The sequence below is a fragment of the Anabrus simplex genome, chromosome 10, assembly GCF_040414725.1.
Source record: "Anabrus simplex isolate iqAnaSimp1 chromosome 10, ASM4041472v1, whole genome shotgun sequence".
NCBI classification, from domain to species: Eukaryota; Metazoa; Arthropoda; class Insecta; order Orthoptera; family Tettigoniidae; genus Anabrus; species Anabrus simplex.
Genome location: NC_090274.1, coordinates 2,811,333 through 2,835,009, shown reverse-complemented (window position 1 = coordinate 2,835,009; position 23,677 = coordinate 2,811,333). Strand labels below are relative to the sequence as shown.

Genomic DNA, 23,677 nt, shown 5'->3' with positions numbered 1-23,677 from the left:
TGAACAACCTCACATTCCATATTCTGACAGGTAAATTACAAAAATATGATAATCCTAAAGGAGTATTAAAGAGAATTTGCATAATTTCCATTGTGCCAGAATTCAGATTCTTAATGAGAATAATAATTACCCGCTTTCTTTTAAGACATCACTGTATGCTGTAAGGAATGACGCCTGCAAAACAAAGAATGTTCAAGGGAAACTGTCATGTTCTCTCGTTACCAGAGATCAGTGTAAACACATCAGTGGCACCATCTTCTCCATGTGTGAAAACAAAACACAATCTTTATCCTTATATGAATTTATGATTTTAATGACTCCTGGAAGAGTATGTTTTAAAATGCAATTTTAATATGGTACCTCAGCAACGTTGAAAATTCCTGCATGCATAAAAAACTAGAGCATGTCCAGGAAAACCCAGACATCTGGTAACCGTACGGTAGATGGTATATTTAATTGACAATATTTTGTCTTAACTTTACTGCACAGTAGCTACTGAAAATGTTCACTATTCATGTCACAGCTCAGGAAGTTCTGGAAAACTCGCTGCCGTTCGTCTTGTCACATTGTGGATTACACTTGTGATTACTTGTGAGAGTGCGAGGATTGTTCTTGTACACTTTGTGTCTAAAGGTGCCCCAAGGATGATAACTGCAAGGCTGGAGCCTTTTTTGGACATGATTTCTTCATATGAGAAACAGATCCTATTTTTCACTACCTACTTCATAAACAACCACACCCAGATAGCCTTCAATTGGCGGGCAGTGACTTAAGTTCCTCTCGTTATCTCTCAGGATTAGATTATCAGATTATCTCTCTTGGCCTGGAGATCCCCAGCCACTGGCGAGTTCGTAGAAGGGGTAGTATTAAACACATCATGACTTACCAGTGGGCGCTGCAGCATTTTCTTGGCATTTAAAGAATCACTCTTAAGAAATCAACTTGGTCTTCACAAATATGTAAACTTTTTCGGGAACAATAACCCCATTGAAGAAGATTCCATCATCCTCTGTGTAAAGGACTCTCTTTCTGTTTTAAATCTGTTATGTTGACTTCTTTTAAGTCATCATTAATGTGTTTCTTTTGGTTTGAAATTACAAACCTACCTCTGTGATCAGTCCACAAATTGTATTTCTTTATTACAAATTCAGAAAGTTATTGCAAAAGAAAGAACAAAGAACTTACATGTTATTGTAGCAACCTACTTGGGATGTCTTGAATGTTATAGTTTGTAATAAATTCTATTTTATCATGTTTAGCTTTAAATTTTTTTTAAGGGGTGGGACCTAACTGAATTTTCTATCTTAATTAATTTTAGCCCAATTTGGTGAGACAATTAACCCTTTGAGTGTCAGTTGATCTTGCAGAGTCCCCAACATAAATTACCAAACTATTTTAACTTTGAATTATTAATTTTCACTGAATTGAAAAATGTACTTGCCCTTTTTTTTTTTAAGTTCAAGGTACAGGTTTATTTTACGAAAAGAGAGCACCCTTCAGAACATTTTAAAAGTAGCAGATTCAGTATTTTACTTCTAACTCATATTTGCCTACCAGGGAAAGCCATTGCATATTTGTTTGCTATGGATTGTGCTTCAGAGAATATTCACTTGTTTAATTCCATGGTCTACAAAACAACTCAAGAAAAGGTAGTCATGACACATTTACATCATCTGATTTGTAACAAGAAAATTAATGATCGATCAAATTGAATTTGACACTCTAAGGGTTAATATAGTCAAAATAAAGTAACATTCAAAGTTTAGTTTAATTGAGCAGTTAACTTCGGGATTGTGGCCCCTTTTAAAAACACTTTTCTTTGAATTGCTCCAGGTGCACCTTTTTCTTTGTTTTCTGGAATGATTTGTAGTATTTTATTTCTTGTACATGTATTTTTAACAACATTTTTGTTAATTAGTGGCTTCACTTCTTTAAAATAGTGGATATTTCTAAAAGATTTTTAGCAATTTTTAAGAAGTCCTACAAGATATGTAGTGCACGTATCTGTAGGTAGAAGCTAATCAGATTAAAATGGTTTCTCTGGAGCATTTTGAATATGAGAGAAAGCAAAGCTGGAATGAGCGTGTCCAGTGAAAGGATGCACAAATATGATTTAAATGACTGCAGGACCTGTAAAAATGGCTGCACATGAAGAAAATAGGAGGGTAGAATCAGGTGCCCTAAATGTGAAAACAAAATCACAAAATTTGATGTTATTTTGAATACAAAAGGAGTAACTGAGAAATTTCCTGAGAAATGAACACTCATAGCAGGGAATAGAGTTACTTTGTAACTTGTGCGCGTCAATCATCCTGTCCGTTGAGTGAGCTAGTTTTACCCATTTTAATTTATATATTGTGATTTGAACCATAATTCAATAGACTTCTTTGAACTGTCTTTAAGGAGAGTAACTCTGGCATTAAAAAAGTCGCAGAAATGATTATATTGTCCTATAATACTTTATATTATCATTACATTATTTAGAAGTGTCTTATGACAGTCGTAAACATATAAGAAAAGCACTAAAAATTGTAACATCTATACATAAAATTACACAATATAGAAATTACTTTTTCATTGAGTTGCTATTTACAGTGGTACGCCGTGAAACATGGAGGGGAAGTACAGTAGATTACCTCACAGCATTGCACATCAAATGTGGAAACTACCAACATCTTTAAACCATTCATCAAACTCCTTTCAGCAATAAAATGGGATTTGTTTAGCTTCAGAGAACATTGCAGTGTATGAATCAGCTCGTCATTACCTGAATAAGTAACGGCTATTTAGAGATGAGTAACCTCGTCACGCCCAGTTGAGAGGTTAAAAGACAGTACTGGTATTTAGGTAAGATAAGCTACTTACCAACTGGATTAGACTTCATTCATCACAGTAATACATTTAGCCTATACAAAAATCAAAATGATGCATCTTATTTTGGACTGAAAATCCTAACAATGATACATATAGGATTTCCATGTAAATAGGCTACTACAGGTAGCAACCTGAGGTCTTAAAAATGAGACAGAGAAGGAAAAGAACTTATACACTTTTAAAACAGACTTATTTTTGGGGCATTTATGACATTTAACATTTGTTACAATCACAGAAGATAATACCTTATTTTTCACCTCCTCTTTTTTAACATAAAAAGTCATATAAATGCTCCAATTTTTTTTTTAAAGTTTGCTAGTAAGATGAATCATCATTTACTAGGCTATAAAACAAGCAATAATTTGGATGAACCTTATTTACTTGTGATAAACTGGGCTGTATCTGCTTCTGGAAAGTTTTGACTGTCTCATATTTATGACCCTTTGCCCTCAATGTTTGGAGTGTCTCGTACCAAAATCTCTGTATGGTCCACCCTTAAACTGATTTCCTTTGTTTGTGTTCAGATCCTGTCAGTAATTTCTTGCATTTAGTTTTTTGTTTGAATGGAGGAGTTTTGAGCAATAACATGCTATATAGCATCTCTTTTATTCTCATGAAGCAATCTGCTTAACAGATGCACAGAAGATGTGCAGTTCTTTGTCTTATGCACTTAAGGGAACTTATGAATGATATTTTGGGAAATATGCCCAAAAATGTAGATTTTAGACTAAAGTAATAGCCTACTGTGATTTATTTCTGCTTTCAAATTTGTTGTGATTTCCTCCACAGTTCCATTTTGAAAGCTTCACCAGTAATTTAGAAAGGATTGTGTGATGTTAATTATACTTATTTATAGTGGTTTTTCTAATATAATGGAGAAGAATGTTTTTAGTACCTATAAGAGAAAATTGTAAGAAATGATAAAAAGTTCAAAAAGAAATATGTGGGTTGTGCATATTTTGCTTCAACTTTATCTGCTGTTATCTCATAATGTGTTTTTCAGTGATACACTACATGATTCAAAATGTTACAAGTTTTATTTAGTCCAAATGTGGTATGCAGCTCTATATATGATGAGAAATATAACTTACTCTGCATTTTACTGTCAGTGAAAACTGAAGGATCACTAGGTTCAAAAGTGTATGATCCTTATTTGTTCAGGCAGAATAATACTGTACCACTTCAGTTACTCTGTGGGAGAAAACCTAGGGTCATTTCTATTCATACATGTTTTTAGTTGCTGTTGATACATTTTAAATTTAATTATGTGCAAACTTCATTGTGGGAAGCATTTTTCATGACTTTACATTTCAAAGTATTTGAATAATTTAAATTCAAGAACTGTTACCTTTATTATATTGCAATTGTAAATATGCTGTAATTGTGCCTGAATCTATATACATGTAAAATTTGAAAATGATTCAAGGTTAAAAATTCACTCTAAGTCCCCTTAAAGTGCCAAAGTAATATTTGTTCAGATGTTTCAAAAAAACAAAGAAGGGAAAGTTATATTTTTATATTTATAAATGTACTTTTTTGATAGACAAATGAATAAATAATATATTCTTTATAGCATGTTATTGCCCCAAGTCTTCCTTTTTCTATCCCATGTATAGATCTGTTTAATAAAGTGTTATCAAAGTGAATATGTATAATAATGTGCTTCCTTAGGGACAAAGCGCAGGTGTTGTGTTGTATTGTTGTTAAATAAAGGTTCTTCTTCATTAAGAGCTTCTTTTATTTCTTACTGTACATTAAACTACCAATTCATTTTGTACAAAAGTCAATTATATAACAAAAGGTAAGGCTTGTTATTAACTGGGCTCGGATCGTACTCGCAACAACGTAGGAAAATATATTTACAATCGTGCAATAAAAATATACAAGTCTAATAAGAAATGAACCTTTGAACACAGGATATTGTTTAACATCTGTGATAACTATGATCATGGGCTGTGCATGTTCGCTGCCTCTACAACAGCAGTCTGGCAAACTCTGAAATCAGAACAGAAGGAATTATGTAGCTAGTGGTAGACCAGACACGTATGACAGAGGGAATATTTGATAGACAAGACACTTGTGGAACCACTTCTGAACATCCTTTTCAGAGTTACACAAGTTGTGTTAGTTTGAATAAAAAAGAATATATTTCTTAGTATTTTAACCCATTAGTGCATAAAGTTAATTTTTTGTGTTTTATTTCAATTTATCTACATATTTCTACTCTTAATAATAGCAGAAACATGTTCCAAAAATCAAAATGTTCATACACATGATAGTTTTATTTACACAGGCCGTCTGATATATCGGACGCTGTGCGCTGGGGTGAATACTACAACACTAGTTGCTCAGCATTATATTGGATCACCTTATCCAATTTACACTTTAAAGTAGATCTACAATTTCCACTAAAGACTTATAACAATACTGTGTACACTATTTGCTGTTATGTGTTTACTGATTATGGTATCAACAAAAGCATTTCAGGTGAAGTCCATACTGCTCAAGCTGATCCATTCTTCGGATGCCACTATAGGACTTGAACAGCTTTCATTGTGGTACAGACACTTTGCATATTTTTTTACGCTGGACCACCTTGATTCACTGCTTATCTCTACCTGCTTGTAGTTTGTACCAGCAGTGACAATACTGTTGTCATTCCAGTGCACCAGCAACGCACCACCAAAACTCCTGCACTCGTATGATCTCCTTTTTTTTCTGTCTGCCTTTCTTTGAAGGCACTTATCTGTCTGGTTTTCTTGAAATGTCCTTGTTGTGCCTATTCCATTTGAAGCCAGATGTCTTACCAATTTCAGGAATGTAAAGTAGTTGTCAAAGAATATTGTATGCCCCCTGTTTGATTCAGTTCCACCTGCATCAATAAGAGGCAGGGCTATTCTTTCAGCCCTATATTACTATCCACATTTGGAAAGGTGGAAAGGTATAGCCATTGGCAGAGAAAGAAGTCTAGCGGAATTTCACAATTTTGCGCATCATCTGATGGTGAGGAGTAGGAGACAGGAACACAACCAGTCACTAAATGAGTTGTAGATTGTGATCTTCTCCACTTTGGGATTACTTCTTTTGTGTTACAATTTAACTACTAATGCTTTTGAATTTTCTATCAGGGATATCAGAAACAGGGGTACTGGCCCAATCTTATGTATGACAGCTTCGTTTAGCACAATTTTCTGGTTTTTCAGCTCCATCTGTAGAATTTTCAGTAATATTTTAAGTGCCACAGGGCCTAGGCTTTCCTTTTTCATATCCTCTTGAAGCAGTTTGCCCTTCACATGTACTCAGAAATAGGTTTCTACCAAGGTAATTTAGATTACCCTCATACTCATATCATTATCATCAACTGTTTCACATCTGTCATCTGTCTCTCCAAATGTTGATTCTTCCACCAGAACTTCAAATATTTCACTCACTATTAAACTTGTAAGGGAATACAAATGTTTGAGGCAGTAGGACCTCCCTGTGCATAGCATTCGATTTTCAGAACAGCTACATATTTACAAACCTCTGCCACGTCAATAATAAGACAAAATTGACATCTTTGTGTGTTGGTAGATTCATAGGAGTGTCAACAATGTGGTTCATACCAAAGTTTACAATTATTGGAAATATTTGTTAATTCATAGATAAATATCTTGACTGTTGCACAAAACTTTGTACTGTCTTGCTGCCATGCTCGCAATAAATGTGATTCTACAATGAATGGTAAGAATGAAGATTGAAGAATGATGTATTCTTGATACTTGTTAGCTAAAGCCTTTAGTCTTTGTTGAATTCCTTCAGGCAGATAGTCTTTTTATGCTTTTCTAATGTATCACGGGCTTAAAACCATGTATAAATATCACACAGTTTTATTTTTTATGATGTCCGATTTTTCGAACGCTATGCACTAATGGGTTAAAGCTGGGAAAAATTACAACTTCTTTAATCTATAGCTTTGTAAAGTTAATTGAACCCCAGGAGCCAATATGTTTTTCTTTTCTTTCTATTACTTAGAAGGTAGTTTTAACATTACAAGTGAAATATTTGCACACACACCTGAAGAGAGGTGTCATTAATGTGTGTATTTTTAATACAGCATATTTGAGGAGCAACAAAATTGAGTTTGATGCAGTTTCAGGCAATATTTTTTGTGCTCTGTACGTTCCTGCATTCAGATTTTATCTATCTGTATTATAACATTAAAATAATATCTTGAAAATGAATGGCTGAAAGTCCACGCGGATGACTGAATCAGAACGTATTATGTCCACCTATGACATTTATTCATTTTATTTTCCTTTCATAAAATGCGTAAATAGTATATTATGCAACAAGCCTATAATGGCTTCGCTCGTGTTATAAACATACTTGTGTCTTTATTACGACTGTTTATGCTTGGCGATAATTATAACTTTATTTTTTAAATATTCATAAATTTCTCTCAAGATGTTGCTTGACAGTTAAGTTCACTGAACAGAGTGCATGTGCTGGGTTATTGATGACCTTGACAATGTCATATGATAGAAGGTTACAAATACAAATTGTTTATTGTACAGTTAGTGAAGTGTGGTTGTGGAATATTGGAAGTAGACATGTTTGATTTTGGAAACAAGTGCGAATCTAGTGTGTTGAGCTATCCTTACCTAATTGGTCTGAACTATAATGAGCCTCATTAAGATTCAGTTTCCTGGCATATAATATTTATATTTTGGCATCGTTGAGCATAAATGTAACAAATGTAGCTTATTATCCTGTCTATAACAAATTATTGTACTGAACCAGTTTTTACAAAGTAATTTTAGTCTCTGTTGAATTCCTTCAGGCAGATAGTCTTTTCTAAGTAGGTTCTGTAAATTTGAAGTGATTGAAAGTCTAATTTTGTAACTTATAATTTTAAGATATGAAAATTAATGTGAACGAATGATGCCAAGTCACCAAACATGTAATGTCTTATAACATAGATGGAAACGTATATTGTCTAAATGTAAATGAACTTTCTAACAGCTCGATCTTATGCAACATTGACATCTAATTCAGTATCCCAATAACTGTGAAAATTGCATTATATTTTATTGAATACTTTAGGAGTTACCAGTTTTTAGCTTCTCCTGAAAATAATGGACATTACACATTTTGATTGGTTGTTCTTCATACTGATGCTGTGTAATAAGTAGATCCCGGATTTCCATGCACTATCATATGGCAAAACATGCACAGTAAACTGGAAAATATGCACTATCAAAATTCAGTTCACCATTGTTATATTTTCACTTCCTTTTGAAACATTGTACAGCAACTAATTTCTCCACATTTTCTTCATTTAAGTTCATTCGTTTGTCTGACTGAACATTCTTGAACACAGAAAATGATCTTTCTACGTCACAAGAAGTGACAGGTTCATACTTAAATGAAGACGTTAAGGGCGAAGTATATTTGAAGTTATCTCTTTTCAAAAATTAACTTATAAATTCCTTTCCTCAGTCCATTTAGAATGAGGTTTTTTGTAGACTTTTAACAGGTGGCATGACACCAAAACTCCACAGCACAGTCCAACACTAAATTACAATTTGAAGCGTGTAAGCGTGCTGCTTTCGAACTCTCTTCTTTTCTCAATTATTTTGGCCTCAAGACGTGTGAACATTGAGAGTTTGGAGTTCGGGGTAAGAAATTCTAGCAAAACAAAACAGGATTCAGTGCAAAACCAAGGTTTGTAAGCTGCTATCTCAGTAACGTGGCGTCACAGTAGTGTGATTCAAGTTTTGATTTCTTCGTCTAACATAGATGGGAGGGGGAAAGGAATAGCATTTAACTTAGTAATGCAAAATTTAGGGTTCAGTTTTTACTGGGACACCTTATTTCTAAGGATTAGAGCGGTCGACATGGGGTCTTCCCGCTTATGTCAATGTTTACTCAAGTACCAGACAAGAAAGTGCTTGGCTAACTGGATTATAGCACCTCTATGCATGTAACTTTGGTTGTCAAGGAGTATGCTAGGAATACATTTTCTTTCTCTCTCAATAATAAACAAATAACGTGGATATAGGGTCCTGAATTCTGCAAACCCATGTTCAGAAAAGGAAATATCATGAAAGTTAACATAATGTATGCATCAAAGTCAGAAGAAAAGTCATATAATCCAATATAAATGTCCAATTATTCGCTATTAAATCCAAAATGTTCAAAATATGCATTATGCATGAATTTTCTCCCAAAAAGGCCAAAACATGCAAACATGCACAGATAAAGTTCGGTTATTTGGAACCGGTTAGTAATAAAACGAATATTTGCAAATTTTCAGAAGTGTAACTAGTTTATTTAGGAACATGCATTTGCATGGAAATCCGGGCTCTAGTAATAAGAATGTCCTTAAGTAATGAGTATTATAGCACTAGTGGCTCTAAACAAAGTGGGCACTGAGGACAATAATGAATCAAATCAGTTCGTAGCACAATTTACATCACTTTGCCAATTGTATTTACTTTTCATTTAGCTGAAAGGTGGTTTCATGACTTTGGTTTTATTGCTGGCATTATTGATGAAGAAAGGAGATGTAGAACAGTAGGCACACTGGTGCATTTACAACTGCAGATGCTGAATAACTGGTCCTCATGATCACTATCGCTAAATCTACCAGAGGCAAGGTCAGCTGCCTGGTGGCCTTGGTGCTGTGCCTGCCACCGGAGGAGTGAACAAGCCTTGGAAATTTTTGCATCACTGCTAGAAGATTGTGAATGTTGTCTTCACCTATCTAAGACAGGGTCGTTTGGAGTTTGAAGGATCAGAAGAATTATTATTGCTACTTTAATGTATTTTGACACCACGTTTGAAAGCAACAGGTCACGAACCTCAATCTGACTGCCATTACAGGAGAACAATGCCCAACCACCATGCTGACCAGTCGAATCGTAGGCAATGACAGCCAATGAGTTAACTATAAAATGAAAGTACTCTCACCAGAATGATGCTGCAGGAGACATCACTTTTAATGACTGGAGTATTCAAGTTCAGTCTTGTATCAACGTGTAGTCATCCATTTTAAAATTTCCTACCATCTAGTTTGACAGCACGGTGCTGCTACAAGGACTGGGGGAAAAATAGTGGCAACACACCTCTCCGGACCTTCAGTGTTGCACTCGTTGCCAGGTGTCTGGATAGCAGCAGCAGTGCCGCTTGAAGTTTGGAAACTCTTCCCTCAGAGTGGTTCCTTTAGTCTCAGACTCAAGTCCGATGAGTAGGGCACATCCATCGTGCCAACAATTTTTGCACAGGAGCACCACAGACAGCGAGCCATTCACTGTGCATTGCACAGGAAACCACCCACTCACCATTTTCCTGACAGATGTCTACAGAATTCCAACCTTAATTTTCTCATTGTGTTGTTTCAATGTAGAGGTCCTCATTTTTCCTTTCCTTTTTCTCTTGTTCTTGCAGCTGTCCTCTCGTATTCAGTATGAAAGACTTAGCTTGTTTTAGCACTATAGTATATTATCTGATTTTGGTCTTGTGAGATATTGCCCTGCGTTAGTCTGTAGATCGTTTCCAGTTTCCTTGTTGGTATCTTTATCCACTCATTTGGTTGGATCCATTCTCCAGTAATTTGACCTTCTCTGTTTGTTATTTTTCCATGCTTTGTCTCCATGTACCTCTCTGTCATGTATTTTGTCTTTCCTTAGTTGATTTTGTTCAGCAATTTCATATTGTTCTCTAGCATCTTCTGAGCAAGATTGTCAGTGAAAACTAAACAGGTCTTGGCCTTTCCTCAAAGGTGCCCACAATCAGGAGACGGTCAGTTTGGTTGCTTCCTTCCCAATCCTATCTCTGTCCTTCCTCTTCATCACCATAAGACATGCCGGGGTCAGGACGCCCTGTTCTGTTTACTCTACTACTCCAACCTTAATTTTCTCAATGTGTTTTTTCAATGTTTGAGTTGCAATTAATTTTGCGAATTAAACACCAAATGTGTTACCAGAGATCTTTTACATGCCGGCCGATATTGTACGACGTGGATTTTATCTAACTACCTGCAGCCTTGGGATCTGGAGGCTAGCAGAGGGAGGAATATTTAATAGCCTACTAAATGCCTATAATAATAATTTCGAGTGGCTATTTCTAGCCGCGTGCAGCCCTTCTAAGGCAGACCCTCTGATGAGCGTGGGCGGCATCTGCCATGTGTAGGTAACTGCGTGTTATTGTGGTGGAGGATAGTGTTGTGTGTGGTGTGCGAGTTGCAGGGATGTTGGGGACGGCACAAAGACCCAGCCCTCAAGCCACTGGAATTAACCAATGAAGATTAAAATCCCTGACCCGGCCAGGAATCGAACCCGGGCCCTCTGAACCGAAGGCCAGTATGCTGACCGTTCAGCCAACGAGTCGGACACTAAATGCCTATTGCATACATACTCTTGATTGTTGAGCGTTATTTTTGCCAACCAATTTTGCAAACAAAGAACTCGAGGCAGTGGAGCACTTGAAGTAGCTTGGGAGTGAACTAAAGGAAAATGCAAGACTGGACATGGAAATCAGAATACAACTCGGGTGTGTCTTTTATCACCAGGTATGGAAATGTACCAACGAATGTCTAATGAATGACGTATGCGACTTTGGTACAGAAGACAAGGAGCCATAGAGTGAGAAATAAATCGCATGGAGAGAAGTAAAGGAGCAATCGATAAATGAAAAACTGGAGCAAAGCAGACTGAAATTGTTTGGACATATCGAGTGGATGGATGAATGAGAAAAGAAGATTAAAATGGGCACTGGAAGGACAGTTGGCAGGGAAGATAGGGTGAAGTTCCTTCTACATCCTTCGCCATAAGACCTATCTCTGTCGGTGTGACGTAAAGCCCTAGCCTTCTACATCCAGTAAAGGCTGGCCTTTTAAAAACAGCCAGCTTCAAAATGAATTGTTTAACTCTCCTGCTTCTGGTGGGTGAATATTCAGTCACATCTGCACTGGTTGTCACATGATCTACCCACACTCTCACAACTTTACACATTGCATCTCCAATAAACAAGTCACTCCTTCACCCAGCAAATATGGGAGATTGAAACATGTTGTGGTACCTGTAGCTCCAGACACCCCTCTACAAGTCTTACGAATTAGTAACGAGAATTTCCAAGCACGTTCTATTATAAATATGTAAAAATAATTTTGATTCCCTCTTTCGCTAAATTAACAGTGGGAGAATGTAATGTTGCTGAATTGGCTGCAGTGAAACAGTGGTTATATGTGTTAACACAGAGTTATCAGCTGTGTTTATTATCTCCATGGAACATCAGTAAGATAACGTTTGGTGAACAAATCAATGCACCTCAGAGAATTGCTGAGTTATGTCCCTCAAGAAATAAATTCAGTTTCTCAAGGAGAACTACAAAGGTTAAGCGTATTCCGTATAGGATTTCATAATTGATCTACATGAATGTTTATTAGCATTCACAGTTACAATTAGAAAAGGAAATGACAAACCAGTGTTATTAAAAAGCGCTCCGAGAGGGAAGGCAATGATGATATTCGTCCTCAGCGTTGACAAGGAGAGAAGGTGCAGGAGAGTTGTAAGGGGGCGTGCACGAAGGAAAATTCAGATGTTTCGCACGGGATAGAAAGGGGGTCACAATTTGGTCAGTGGTTTAGCTGCTCGGTTGATCCGGGGTTGAGATTTTCATCTCCAGAATCATGTGGCGTCGAGAAGTGCATTTGGCCTTAAAACCCCGGCCTGGCTGCAGTGACTCCAGATAAAACTGAAGAAATTTAGCGCTTCTAATGCAAGTGCATCAAAGTGTGATGAAAATCTGTTAAACAAGTCTAAACCCGACCGTGAAATTGAATTTTTAAAATCTTTTAGTTGATTAAGCTACCAAGGAAGAAAAAGGAACTAATTTCTAATGGGTGACCTACACCATGGTTGCCCAATCTTGTTCATTTTTGTAAAACAGGCAGCAAAACAGTAAAACTTAGAAGAATAAACTGTTGTGTTGGCTGTAACTGACAACATATTTTGAACAATGAAGGTATGGAGAATTTAAATAATACAGGAAATGTTCTGCGTAAGCCTCATCAACAAAGGAACACATTTCTGCTTCAACTTCACTCCAAGAGTTTGAAGTCATATATTCATTTCAGTTTTTGGTTTACATCACAGGCCTATCCTATAGCAGGAGCCGCCACTGACAGGTGACAATGAAGTGTGGCAGTGCATGGTGTAAGTGAGTTCCAACTGCCTCTGTGTTGTACTGGTTACTGTGATTAGCTGCCACCCCTGGAGGACTGGCTTCGATTCCCAGCTCTTCCACGAAATTTGAAAAGTGGTACGAGAGCTGGAACGGGAGGTTAACTGAGTTAACTCGGCCATCCTCAAAGTGGTTTTCCGTGGTTTCCCCGCTTCTCCTCCAGGCAAATGCCGGGCCCTGGCTGCTTCCTTCTCTCTTCTTTATCTATACCTTCCAATCTTCCCATCCCCCTCACAAGGCCAAGGGGCCTTGGGCGAGATCCCCTGACTCAAAGTCTCACACTGCCCTTGAGGTAGTAGAGGTGGGATCCCTCGCTGCGTCTGAGGGAAAAACCAAACCTGGAAGATAAATGGATAAAGAAAGAAAGAAAGAAAGAAAGAAAGAAAGAAAGAGACAGACATTTAAAAAGTAACCTGCAGCAGTATATAATACAGAGGTGTGCAAATTATTAGACTCACCATTGTATTTTCACATTTTTTCTGTTTATCACGATTGATATCTTAATAAATAAGGAAGGAATGAGTGATTTCATTTCATTGAGCTCTGTTTATGTGTTGCTCATAGTATTGGGCCATGGTAAGTTTCTTTTTCTGGAGGTGGCAGCAATGGTTGATGTGTAATTTGCTATATCATTCTTGCTTTGTTGAGGAGTATGTGGTAATGTATGGTCAGAAGGGTTGTTTCTAGTAATTTACAAGGCTTCATTGTTTCAAAAAAGGCAGTATCTTTCTTGTATTTGATACTTCAGTACTGATTCTTATGTGAAGTTTCTGTGGTTGTGGGGAAGACAGCAGACTTACCACCAAGGAAAAAAGCCTTGGTTGCATGCCTCTTGAAAGAAAAGGTATATTCTCAACGCGATATTTCAAGAAAACTGGATGTTTCACAGAAATCAGTGAGCTGAATCAATGTGGCAATCAAGGCTTGTTACAAAACGAAAAGGCAACTGTGGTCGAAAGCTAAAAATGACTAGAAAACTTATACAGTTAGCTAAAGTGAACAGAAGGGCATCCAGTAAGGACATTTCAGACAATCTGAAATCGTATGGTGTGGAGATATCGCAGTCTGTTGTTTGGAGACGACTTTGTGCACACAGACCCCGTAAGAAGGCAAGAATCACGCCTGCAATGGCCACAAAAAGGCTGATTTGGGCCAAGGAAGTTCAGGAGAAATTTGGAAGCAACTGAAGTAGGGTAAGTAATATTATTTTTTTAAACCAGTAGCAGAAAAGAAGTTGCAGTTCATGAAGTGAATATATAACTCACAACAGGATACATATTTGTCTTGTTTTTAAAAGTTACTGTAGCATGATATTTATGGTTCCTTTAAATTCTTTCTTTAGGTCATCTTCTCTGATGAATCAATATTCTCTATAATCCAAGAAAGCGCTCAGTAAAAGGATGAGAAGTTTCATCCCCAGTGCATCGCAGAGGCAGGAAGCATCCAACATCTGTGATGGTATGGAGCTGGCAGGTTGTGTCTATGAGACAAGAACAGTACAAGAAACTTGACTATTTCCACAATTGAAAGAATGGTTTCCGGATGGAGATTTCATCTTCATGCAGGATGGAGCATCCTGTCATCAAGCCAAATCAGTGCTCAAATTCCTAGAAGAAAACAATGTAAATGTCCTTCCCTGGCCAGGTAACAGCCCGGACGCAAACCCTATCGAGAACTTGTGGGCAGTAGTTTTAAAAAAAAGCTGAAGAAGAAGACGATTAGAACAAGATTCAGCTTTTGGAGGAGATTGTGAAGATATGGCACAGGGACCAAGATATCAAGGCAAATTGTAAAACACTTATGAACAGATGCCAAACCGTATAAAAATTATTAGAGATAACAGGGGTTACCATTAAACATTATGTAGAGTGATTTAATAAACGTGTTTTGCAAAAGAAACTGGGTTGTATGTGGATTTTTTTGTTTGAGCCTAATAATTTGCACACCTCTGTAAATATTACTCTTTTTGATCAGCTCTGCTGTCATGAGTAGGAAGCACTGGGGGTCCAGCACTCAAGATAGTCTTCACACACTTTGAAATAGGACTGAAAACACATCATTACTGAATTCTGTAACAGATTTATTTACTTTGATTTTTAATGTTGCCAGTTCTTTAGGCACTCATTCAACCACTCTTTTGTGTAGTCCGATAGCCTCCATAGTCTCCCGTGCTTACCCTATCATATCACTTATTAGTGTATTGTAATGATACTTTAATATTTATTCTGTCCTGCAATAGTAATGTGTTACTCAGACTTCTATCTAGATGTCATTGGCCATATTGAAATATAGATTTGCGCTCTTCGTGTCGTACAGTGTAATGAGGGAAGCTTTACACACTCTCCTGACAACTGATGTTATTATAATATAAAGTCCTCAGTAAACATTTTTGTGTTGTAGTTTGCAGTAAAACTTCAACCTTAAAATTAGAAACTATATTTCGAGACTGATTCTTCTTCCGTTCCCCTTATCCAGGGAGCTCCTCGGTCAGGCTGTCTCCGTGGAGGGTGCTCTTTAGCTCCTTGTTCCGACGATGCGCTCGCCACAGTTAACTCGCAGGTTTCAGTGAGGCTGCTCCCAGCCTGGAGAACAGATGCTGCCTGCTGGGTTTCAGTGGCATTTTCCCCACTCAACTGAAGGAGCTTCTCTGCCAAAAGCCGCTAGCCCAATACTCGGCGTGGAGTCGCTGGCGGTACGATCTACTCCATCCACCTCAACAATCTTGTCCAAATAAAATACCTTTATGTTGTTTCAGTGAAATAGCAGGAATGGGGAGAACAGGCAGGCAGTGAGCTACATACATCACGAGGCAAGCATCTAATAACTGTTTTTTGAGTCATCATTCCATAGACTGGTTTGATGCAGCCCTTCATGCCACCCTCTCCTGTGCTAACCTTTTCATTTTTGTGGAACTACCACATCCTACACCTGCTCTAATCTGTTTGTCACATTCATACCTTAGTTTACCCCTCCCATTTTTTACTGTCTACACTTCCCTCAAAAACTAATGGAACAAGTCCTGAGTGTCCTATCTCTTCTTGTGGTCAAATTTAACCAAATCGATCTCCTCTCACCAATTTGTGATATCTCTACCCATCTCATCTTCAGTCTTTCTGAGCTAGTTATTTTCCATGTTTCACTTTCATACAATGATAAGAAACAAAGCCTGATAGAAAACCAACAAAATTAGATCTGTTTCCTTATCTTTTAATTTCATCAGGTAACGTTCTGAATACTGTTTCCAACTTTTCTGTGTACATTAATAATAATCATCGTATGGCCTCAGCTACCGTGTGCAGACATTTATAGGCATACAGAGATGTTGTTCTCTCTTCAACCTTATCTCCGTTTTATTCTTTCTTTTTTGCTTTACGTCGCACTGACACAGATAGGTCTTATGGCGACGATGGGATAGGAAAGGCCTAGGAGTTGGAAGGAAGCGGCTGTGGCCTTAATTAAGGTACAGCCCCAGCATTTGCCTGGTGTGAAAATGGGAAACCACAGAAACCCATCTTCAGGGCTGCCAACAGTGGGATTCGAACCCACATCCCCTGGATGCAAGCTCACAGCCGCGCGCCTCTAACCGCATGGCCAACTCGCCCGGCCTTTTTTTTAACCTGTCTTTTGTACCTCCATATTTTTAATTTGCATGATTTCTGAACTCATCATTTACTAGACCTCGTTTTTATTGCCAAGAAAACATGAGACTTCCATGTAAATATGGCGGCCCTTAATCACTGACGTATGGCCAAACTTGGTGTCGGCTATCAAGAGCACGATACATGGGCTGAGCAGAAACATTTGTCCCGATTGCCCTCCAAGACGTAAAAACATTTCTGTGGTATAAATGTAAGAGAGTTCTATGTTTGGAGTGTCCTATAAAGTGGCAAACAGCCCTGTCTGTATCCATTATATGTTAGAGTCTTTATCTTTTAAATTTATTTTAGAGCCAAATGTAATAAGGGTGCCAACCCTATGTAGCCTGGACTCCTGCTGTGCTGGGGATCTCCCACGCAGCATCTTCTTCCGTGTAGGTTTCAACAGCTGGTGATCTGCTTCTGTCCTTCTCTGATGTCCTCTTCTTTCCTGGCCAGGTTTCTGTTGGCATCCTTGATTGTTTTGATGGTTTTGACTGCATTCCTTTTATTTTTTACCAGTTTGGGCAACAGTTTCATATTGCCTCTCCCATCTTGCTCCACTTTTTGAGTACAGTTCTCCCAGTACTTCATCTTCTCCTTTTCTACAAATCTTTGAATTCTCAGTTTCTTCACATATTATAAGCATTTTTGTTGCTGTAGTTTGCAGTTAAACATCAACCGTAAAATTAGAAACTACATTTCGAGATTGATTCTTCTTCTTCTTCTATCACCCTTATGCAGAGAGCTGTCTCCGTTTGCTTCGAGGTCTCTGACCGTCCCTTACCTTCTATGGCTTGGATTTCTCTCTAGCTCATTTTTTTGTGCTATGTTCCCTTCGTGCATTGACCATCTTACTCTCTCATTCTTTTTCCTTTACTCTCGCACTTGTCTTCCTGCAAACCTCAATTCCTTCTTTCATCCAGGTGTTTTTAAATCTTGTCGAATTGTCTTGCCCCATCCCGTAGTTCTGGATCTCCTGAAACTGGGGAGTGAGCATGCTACTGCAGTTTAATCTGTTTGTTACTACATCCGAATGTATGGTAATAAATGTTTACACCCATTCTCCAAATTGTCACTAATTTTCTTTCCTATTTTTTTGCTAGATGTTAAAACAGTGTTATACATTCTAGGTAGAACAACACATATCCTAGCCTTCAATAGTGCTTACATCATATTCCCTTATTTTCTTTTGCCACATTTTAAAAATATACCATTTTATTAATTTTAATTAGTTACCTATGTACAATTTTTAGTAGGGTTAGGAACTTTAGAGTGAAGGCAGGAACATTTTGATTGCTCTCTAGAGACACTGTAAAAAATGAGCTGGCAACACTGCTTAGTTTTCGAATGTCTGCTTTGTTCAAGATTTAAGGAATAAACATGTTAAATTTTAAAAAAGTTGTTATTTCATTAACCGCTCCTTGAACTAGAGCTATTTGGGACCAATCATCAGTAAGAATCATCTGTGATGAACTTCAAGGTATTGTTAAATGCACACTACCAAACCAACCTAAGAAGGGAGTTGCTCATGCAAGGGGATGAGGTTTACCTTCGTAATTTATTCTGCCATCGCGGTCGATGTCTGCCATGGAAAGCATCTCGTTCAGATCACTCTCCGTCACTGGCTCGCCGATCATGTCCATGGCTGTCTTTAACTCATCCTACAAAGATGGAACAGACAGACATTTTTAAAGCAGCATTAAACAGATATAGTGACATTCACTACATTTCTTAAACAGATCCACAACAGACTGGCCAACTCAATCTGCCTCTGTTGTTCTCAATGAAAATTTTCAAAAGGATTCTCGACAAACGATTGCGTGACATTGTACGATTCCACCAAAGTTGGTGTTGCTTCATCAATGGATCTGGAACCACTGATGTGATCTTTGCAGCCCATTGACATTGCCCTCCTTGATGCTGAGAAAGCTTTAGATCGCATACCATACCGTCTTATCAGAATGCATTGCAAGATCATGGAGTTACAGAAAAATTAATTAATTGGGTTCAAATGCCAAACCAGTAGTAGAATACAATCCACTGCTAATATACGAGACAACTTTGCTATTAAAGTTGGTGTCTATCAGAATACCACTTCTCTTTGTTTTTTAATTTTGATATCTTCTTAATAATGCCTATATATTTGCTTGTATTTTCGATGTGTAACTTTGACCTCTTTGTAGTTTCATTACTACTAGTAGTACTGTGCCTTCACAAGGCTGAATGCTGATTGAATGTAATTACAGTTTTGTGTTCTTTGAAGCTCCTTGACTAGTTTTCTAAATCAATCTCTGGCTCTGTCTTGCTCTCCTAGAAGAATTCTAAGATTCTTTTCGTCAGTCTGTTTGTTCAACCACTCCTCCTGTTCGATCTGAGTCGCCACTGCCATCTTTTATCTTTGGGCCCAGCATTTTTCTGAGCTTCTTTCTTTCTGATGTCTACAAAGCCATCTTTCCCAATCATAACCAACATTCGTGCATGGGATCACCTCCAACAGCTAAATTTACCCACATAATTCGCATGGGATAGTACTAGCACCTCTTGTATTCTGTCAGCCATGTAGTATACGAGACTTGTAATCCAGTCTTCTTTGCTGTCATCTGCAGTTTTCTTCACAGTTGCAATATTGGTTGCAGTGAACGCCCATCATCATCTATATATTAAAAGAGTTTACTAAAAACAAGCTTTGGCAAATCCGTCCGTTCTACTTCTTTTCTCTTGTATTCTCTCCAGAATTAGCTGCTGGTGAATCATGAGACACAGCCAACTTTGAGTAATCATAAAATCAAATCATTAAATGATCACTCCAGTAATTGCAGGCGAAGGCTTACCCGCATTCTGTACTTGGCAGGTTGCTAATGCTCTGATTATGTGATGTTCATGATTAGTAATGTCATTGCATGCAGCCATGTTTGATTACTACCTGTGAAGTCCTCTAATGGGGGAAGAATACTATTCTCTGCTACATACTCTTTGATTCACTGACCTTCCCCAGCTTCTAAATATACTCAACAGATGGCAGAACGATCCTAATATGCTACTAAGAGAAAACAGACGGGAAGGTATCAAGTCGACTAGCCTTCTGTGTGACCATTAATAAAGCGCAGGGACAGACTCTTGAAAAAGTGGGTGTCTACAGACCCGAACACGTATTCAGCCACTGCCAATTGTATGTTACACTATCTCGAGCAAGATCCGGGTACGGCCGAGTGGTCAAAGCAAAGAGAAATATTGTATGGAAAAAAGTGTTATACACTACACTACCAGGAATGCTACGGAGCAGCACGGGTCCACGAGTTGTTATTATTATTACTATTATATAAAGAAGAAGAAGAAAGATCACATCATCGAACAAAGTAAACAAGATTAAGGCCACGGCCGTTTCTTTCCAACTCCTAGGCCTTTCCTATCCCATCGTCGCCATAAGACCTATCTGTGTCGGCGCGATGTAAAGCAACTTGCAACAAAAAAAAAGGAACTCTTTTTCAAATCTAATTTCCACCCCTTGTAGTTTGACCTGTTTTCTCTCCGTAATTGCTTACTATATCGAGGTTCTTCTTCTTTACCCTAAAAGCTACAATATAGCCTGTGAAGTTTTCAAGCAGGTCATCGCGACTCTCCTCGAGCTGTTTTACTAGCTCTTCAAGGGCTTCAACGAATCCTTGCTCATCCTCCGGTAAAGAATAGGATGTTGTGGGCTCAACACTGGCCTTAGACTGGCACACGATATCCAAGTTTTGATCGAGTTCATCAGTAGTATGTAACATATTTCGGCGTAGTGTTTCATAATCTTCCGGAGAACAGATGGAATTTCTTATCGCCTTGGAAGCATTGAGGCTAAGAAGCAATGATCTCGAAGCTGAGAAAGATAGCTTTCGATAATGTCTTGATTACTTCTGTCACCATTTATTTAGATCAGTGGCTTTAGGGAATACATGAAAGTGTATGTTTCGTTCCTTCGCGTGCCTGTTATGATCTGTGCAGCCTGCAATGGCATGACAAAGCATACTGAAAAGTGTACACTATTACTCCTTTTTACGTTTTATCACATAAAATAAACACACACGGTTTCTTATACACCACAGATATGTCACTATCGTGTATTATTAGCACCTAGCTTCTGCGTGCACAGCGATTCTTATTCGAACTACCTCATTCAACGCGAGGGTCCTGCGTGTCGTCACAGCTCTGCTTTGCTACTGCGCACTTCTCTCGTGTTCCCTACCTTGTATTCTACGTACCTTGAGTGGAACGTAAAACCATAATCATCATCACGTACACAGAATGGAGAGTTAGGTCTATAGCGTTTGTGCGGTAGAGGTGACTGAAGAAACGAATCCTAGTGATGGCTTAGCTGGAGAGTAACCTCAGAGCTCATGTCCAGACTCAGTCCGGTGGTATTCCAAGGTGTCCTGATCCCGTCCTACCGATACTCATTACGCTTTTAGAATATGGGCAGGGGTAACACAGCTCGTACATATTAAGGAAAGTGTTTTTACCTTAGTGATGAAGCCGTTGCAGTCTCGGTCAAAGACTCTGAAAGCTGCTATGAGATCCTTGGTGACATCGTCCTTGTCATCTGAAGATTCCGTCTCCTGGCAGAGCGCCTGGATGCGGGCTACCCATTGCAGGAATTCTGCTTCGTTGATCAGGCCGTCCTCTGAAATACGACAGTTAAAACAATTATAACTTAATTTAAATGCTGCTGTTTCATTTTAGGGAATCTGTCATCTTTAGATTGATGGTCTATTAACCTGTGTTTGTGTAGTGTCAGTACCAATACTTTCACGACAGAGAATGTAACGTTAAGCGACGGGGCAAAAACTTTAAAGCGCCTCCCTCCCGGATCATAACATTTCTTCTTACGCTGCCTTATTCGCACTAATTAGTGCGGCCAGTGGCGGCTCGTATAGGAGGGTCAACCATTCTTCTTTCTTTAGCGTGACAAATTTCTCGATTACTGACATTTTCTATGAAGAGCACAGCCAGTGAATTGCCATTGCATTTATCAGGAATCTATTTGTTCTTAATGCAGACAAATACCTTCCTCTTTCCATCATAGTAAATGGTAATGTTGTAATTATTGTCAACTACGAGACACATTCGGAATATACAGGTGTAGTTTTATTTGTTGTGTAATAGAGGGATGGGAAGGAAATGGAGGAATTGTAGAAGACAGGTGCTCTATGTTTTAAGGGGAAGGAGATTGCAGGCTAAGGGCTCTATTCAGGATCAGAAATCAGGACAGGTGTCGGTGAGAAATCGGTACGAGTCACTGCAGGTAGAACAACCGAGGGAAGATGAGGAACAGGGAACTGTTGCCGAGAAGTGTGGAAGTAAGAGAAAGGGAAGAGGTAGGAAAGGAAAATGTGGAGTAGTGGATAGGAAAAGACAGGTGGAACAGGGTCATGGGATGGAGGAAAGGGAGGAGGAAGTACCTTCTGCAGCTGTCAGGAAAGATAGGACTGACCAGGAGGGGAGGGGATCAAATGAGGTGGGTAGGGTTGAGGCTCTGGTCATGGGGGATTCTATCGTTAGACATATGGGGAATGTGTGTGGAGGAAAAGGTACCAGGGTAGAGTGCTATCCAGGAATTAGGTTAAGGCAGATGTTGAGGGAAGTAGAAGAGAAGGAGGAGGGAAAGGAGAAGGTGATAGTGTTTCACGTTGGTACTAATAACGCAAGACAAGCAGGTATAAGTACCAATATACATTAGTTGGGGATGTGTGGGTTATGGTAAATGCAGCACGGGTGACGTTTAAGGAAGCGGAGATTGTTATCAGTGGAATACTGTGTAGGAGGGATACTGACTGGAAGGTGATTGGGGATTTAAATGTGAGTATGGAGTGGGTATGTGGGAACTGGGAGTGAGATTTCTAGATCCTAATGGGTGGGTAGGAGACAGGGATCTGGGCTCAGATGGCCTTCACTTAAACCGCAGTGGTACGTATAAGTTAGGAAATTTGTTTAGAAGGGTTATAGGGAGGTACATTCAGGGAAACAGGGCGGCCTAGGGAGCGGTGATAAGGGTACAGGGAACTGGAAATCAAGTAGGGATGACATAAAAATGTTAGTGCTCAACTGTAGAGGTATTGTAAAGAAAGGAATATAATTAAGTAATTTAATAGATACATACTTACCAGATTTGTAATAGGAGTTAAATCATGGCTGAGAAATGATATAATAGATGCAGAAATTTTCTCACGGAACTCGAGGGTGTATCGTAGAGATATGATAGGAATGGTAGGAGGGGGAGTATTCAATCTCGTGAAAGAAGAATTTGTAAGCTACAAAAAAAGTTAAAGATGACAAACACGAAATTCTAGGGGTAAGGCTCATCTCTAAAGATAATACGCAACATGATGTCTTTGAAGTGTACAGACCAGGAAAGGGTAGCGCAGATGCTGATTCAGAATTATTTGATAAGATAATCAGCTATATGAGAAACGATAAGGAAAGGAACGTGATTGTAGCAGGTGATCTCAATTTACCATATGTCAATTGGGAAGGTAATGCGAACGACAGGAAGAATGACCAACAAATGGCAAATAAGTTAATATGGGAAGGGAACCTGATTCAGAAAGTGATGGAACTATAACTAGAGGGAAGAATATTCTGGATGTGGTGCTGGTAAAACCAGATGAGCTCTATAGAGAAACCGAAGTAATAGATGGTATTAGTAATCACGAAGCTGTTTTTGTGGTAATTAAAAACAAATGTGAAAGAAAGGAAGAGATTAAAATTAGGACTATTAGGCAGTACCATATGAATAATAAAACAGGCATGAGGGTGTTTTTAATAAGTAACTATGATCGGTGGAAAACGGTAAATAAAAATGTAAAAAGACTCTGGGATGGGTTTAAAGCAATTGTTGAGGAATGTGAAAATAGGTTTGTACTTTTAAAGGTGGCAAGAAATTGTAAAAATCCACTATATTA

At 38.3% G+C, this 23,677-nt stretch overlaps 1 protein-coding gene across 1 annotated transcript in view; it reads right to left on the bottom strand.

Moving 5' to 3' along the window:
- Positions 1-4,703: 4,703 nt before the first annotated feature.
- The window catches only part of Eip63F-1 (Ecdysone-induced protein 63F 1), a 168,797-nt gene continuing 149,823 nt past the window's right edge, over positions 4,704-23,677 (bottom strand). The window contains exons 5-7 of the mRNA XM_067154637.2: positions 21,239-21,399; positions 18,289-18,400; positions 4,704-4,869 (exon numbers count right to left, since the gene is read on the bottom strand). Coding sequence (XP_067010738.1) covers positions 4,847-4,869; positions 18,289-18,400; positions 21,239-21,399 — 296 coding nt within the window. The 3' untranslated portion in view covers positions 4,704-4,846. The remainder of the gene's footprint in view (positions 4,870-18,288; positions 18,401-21,238; positions 21,400-23,677) is intronic.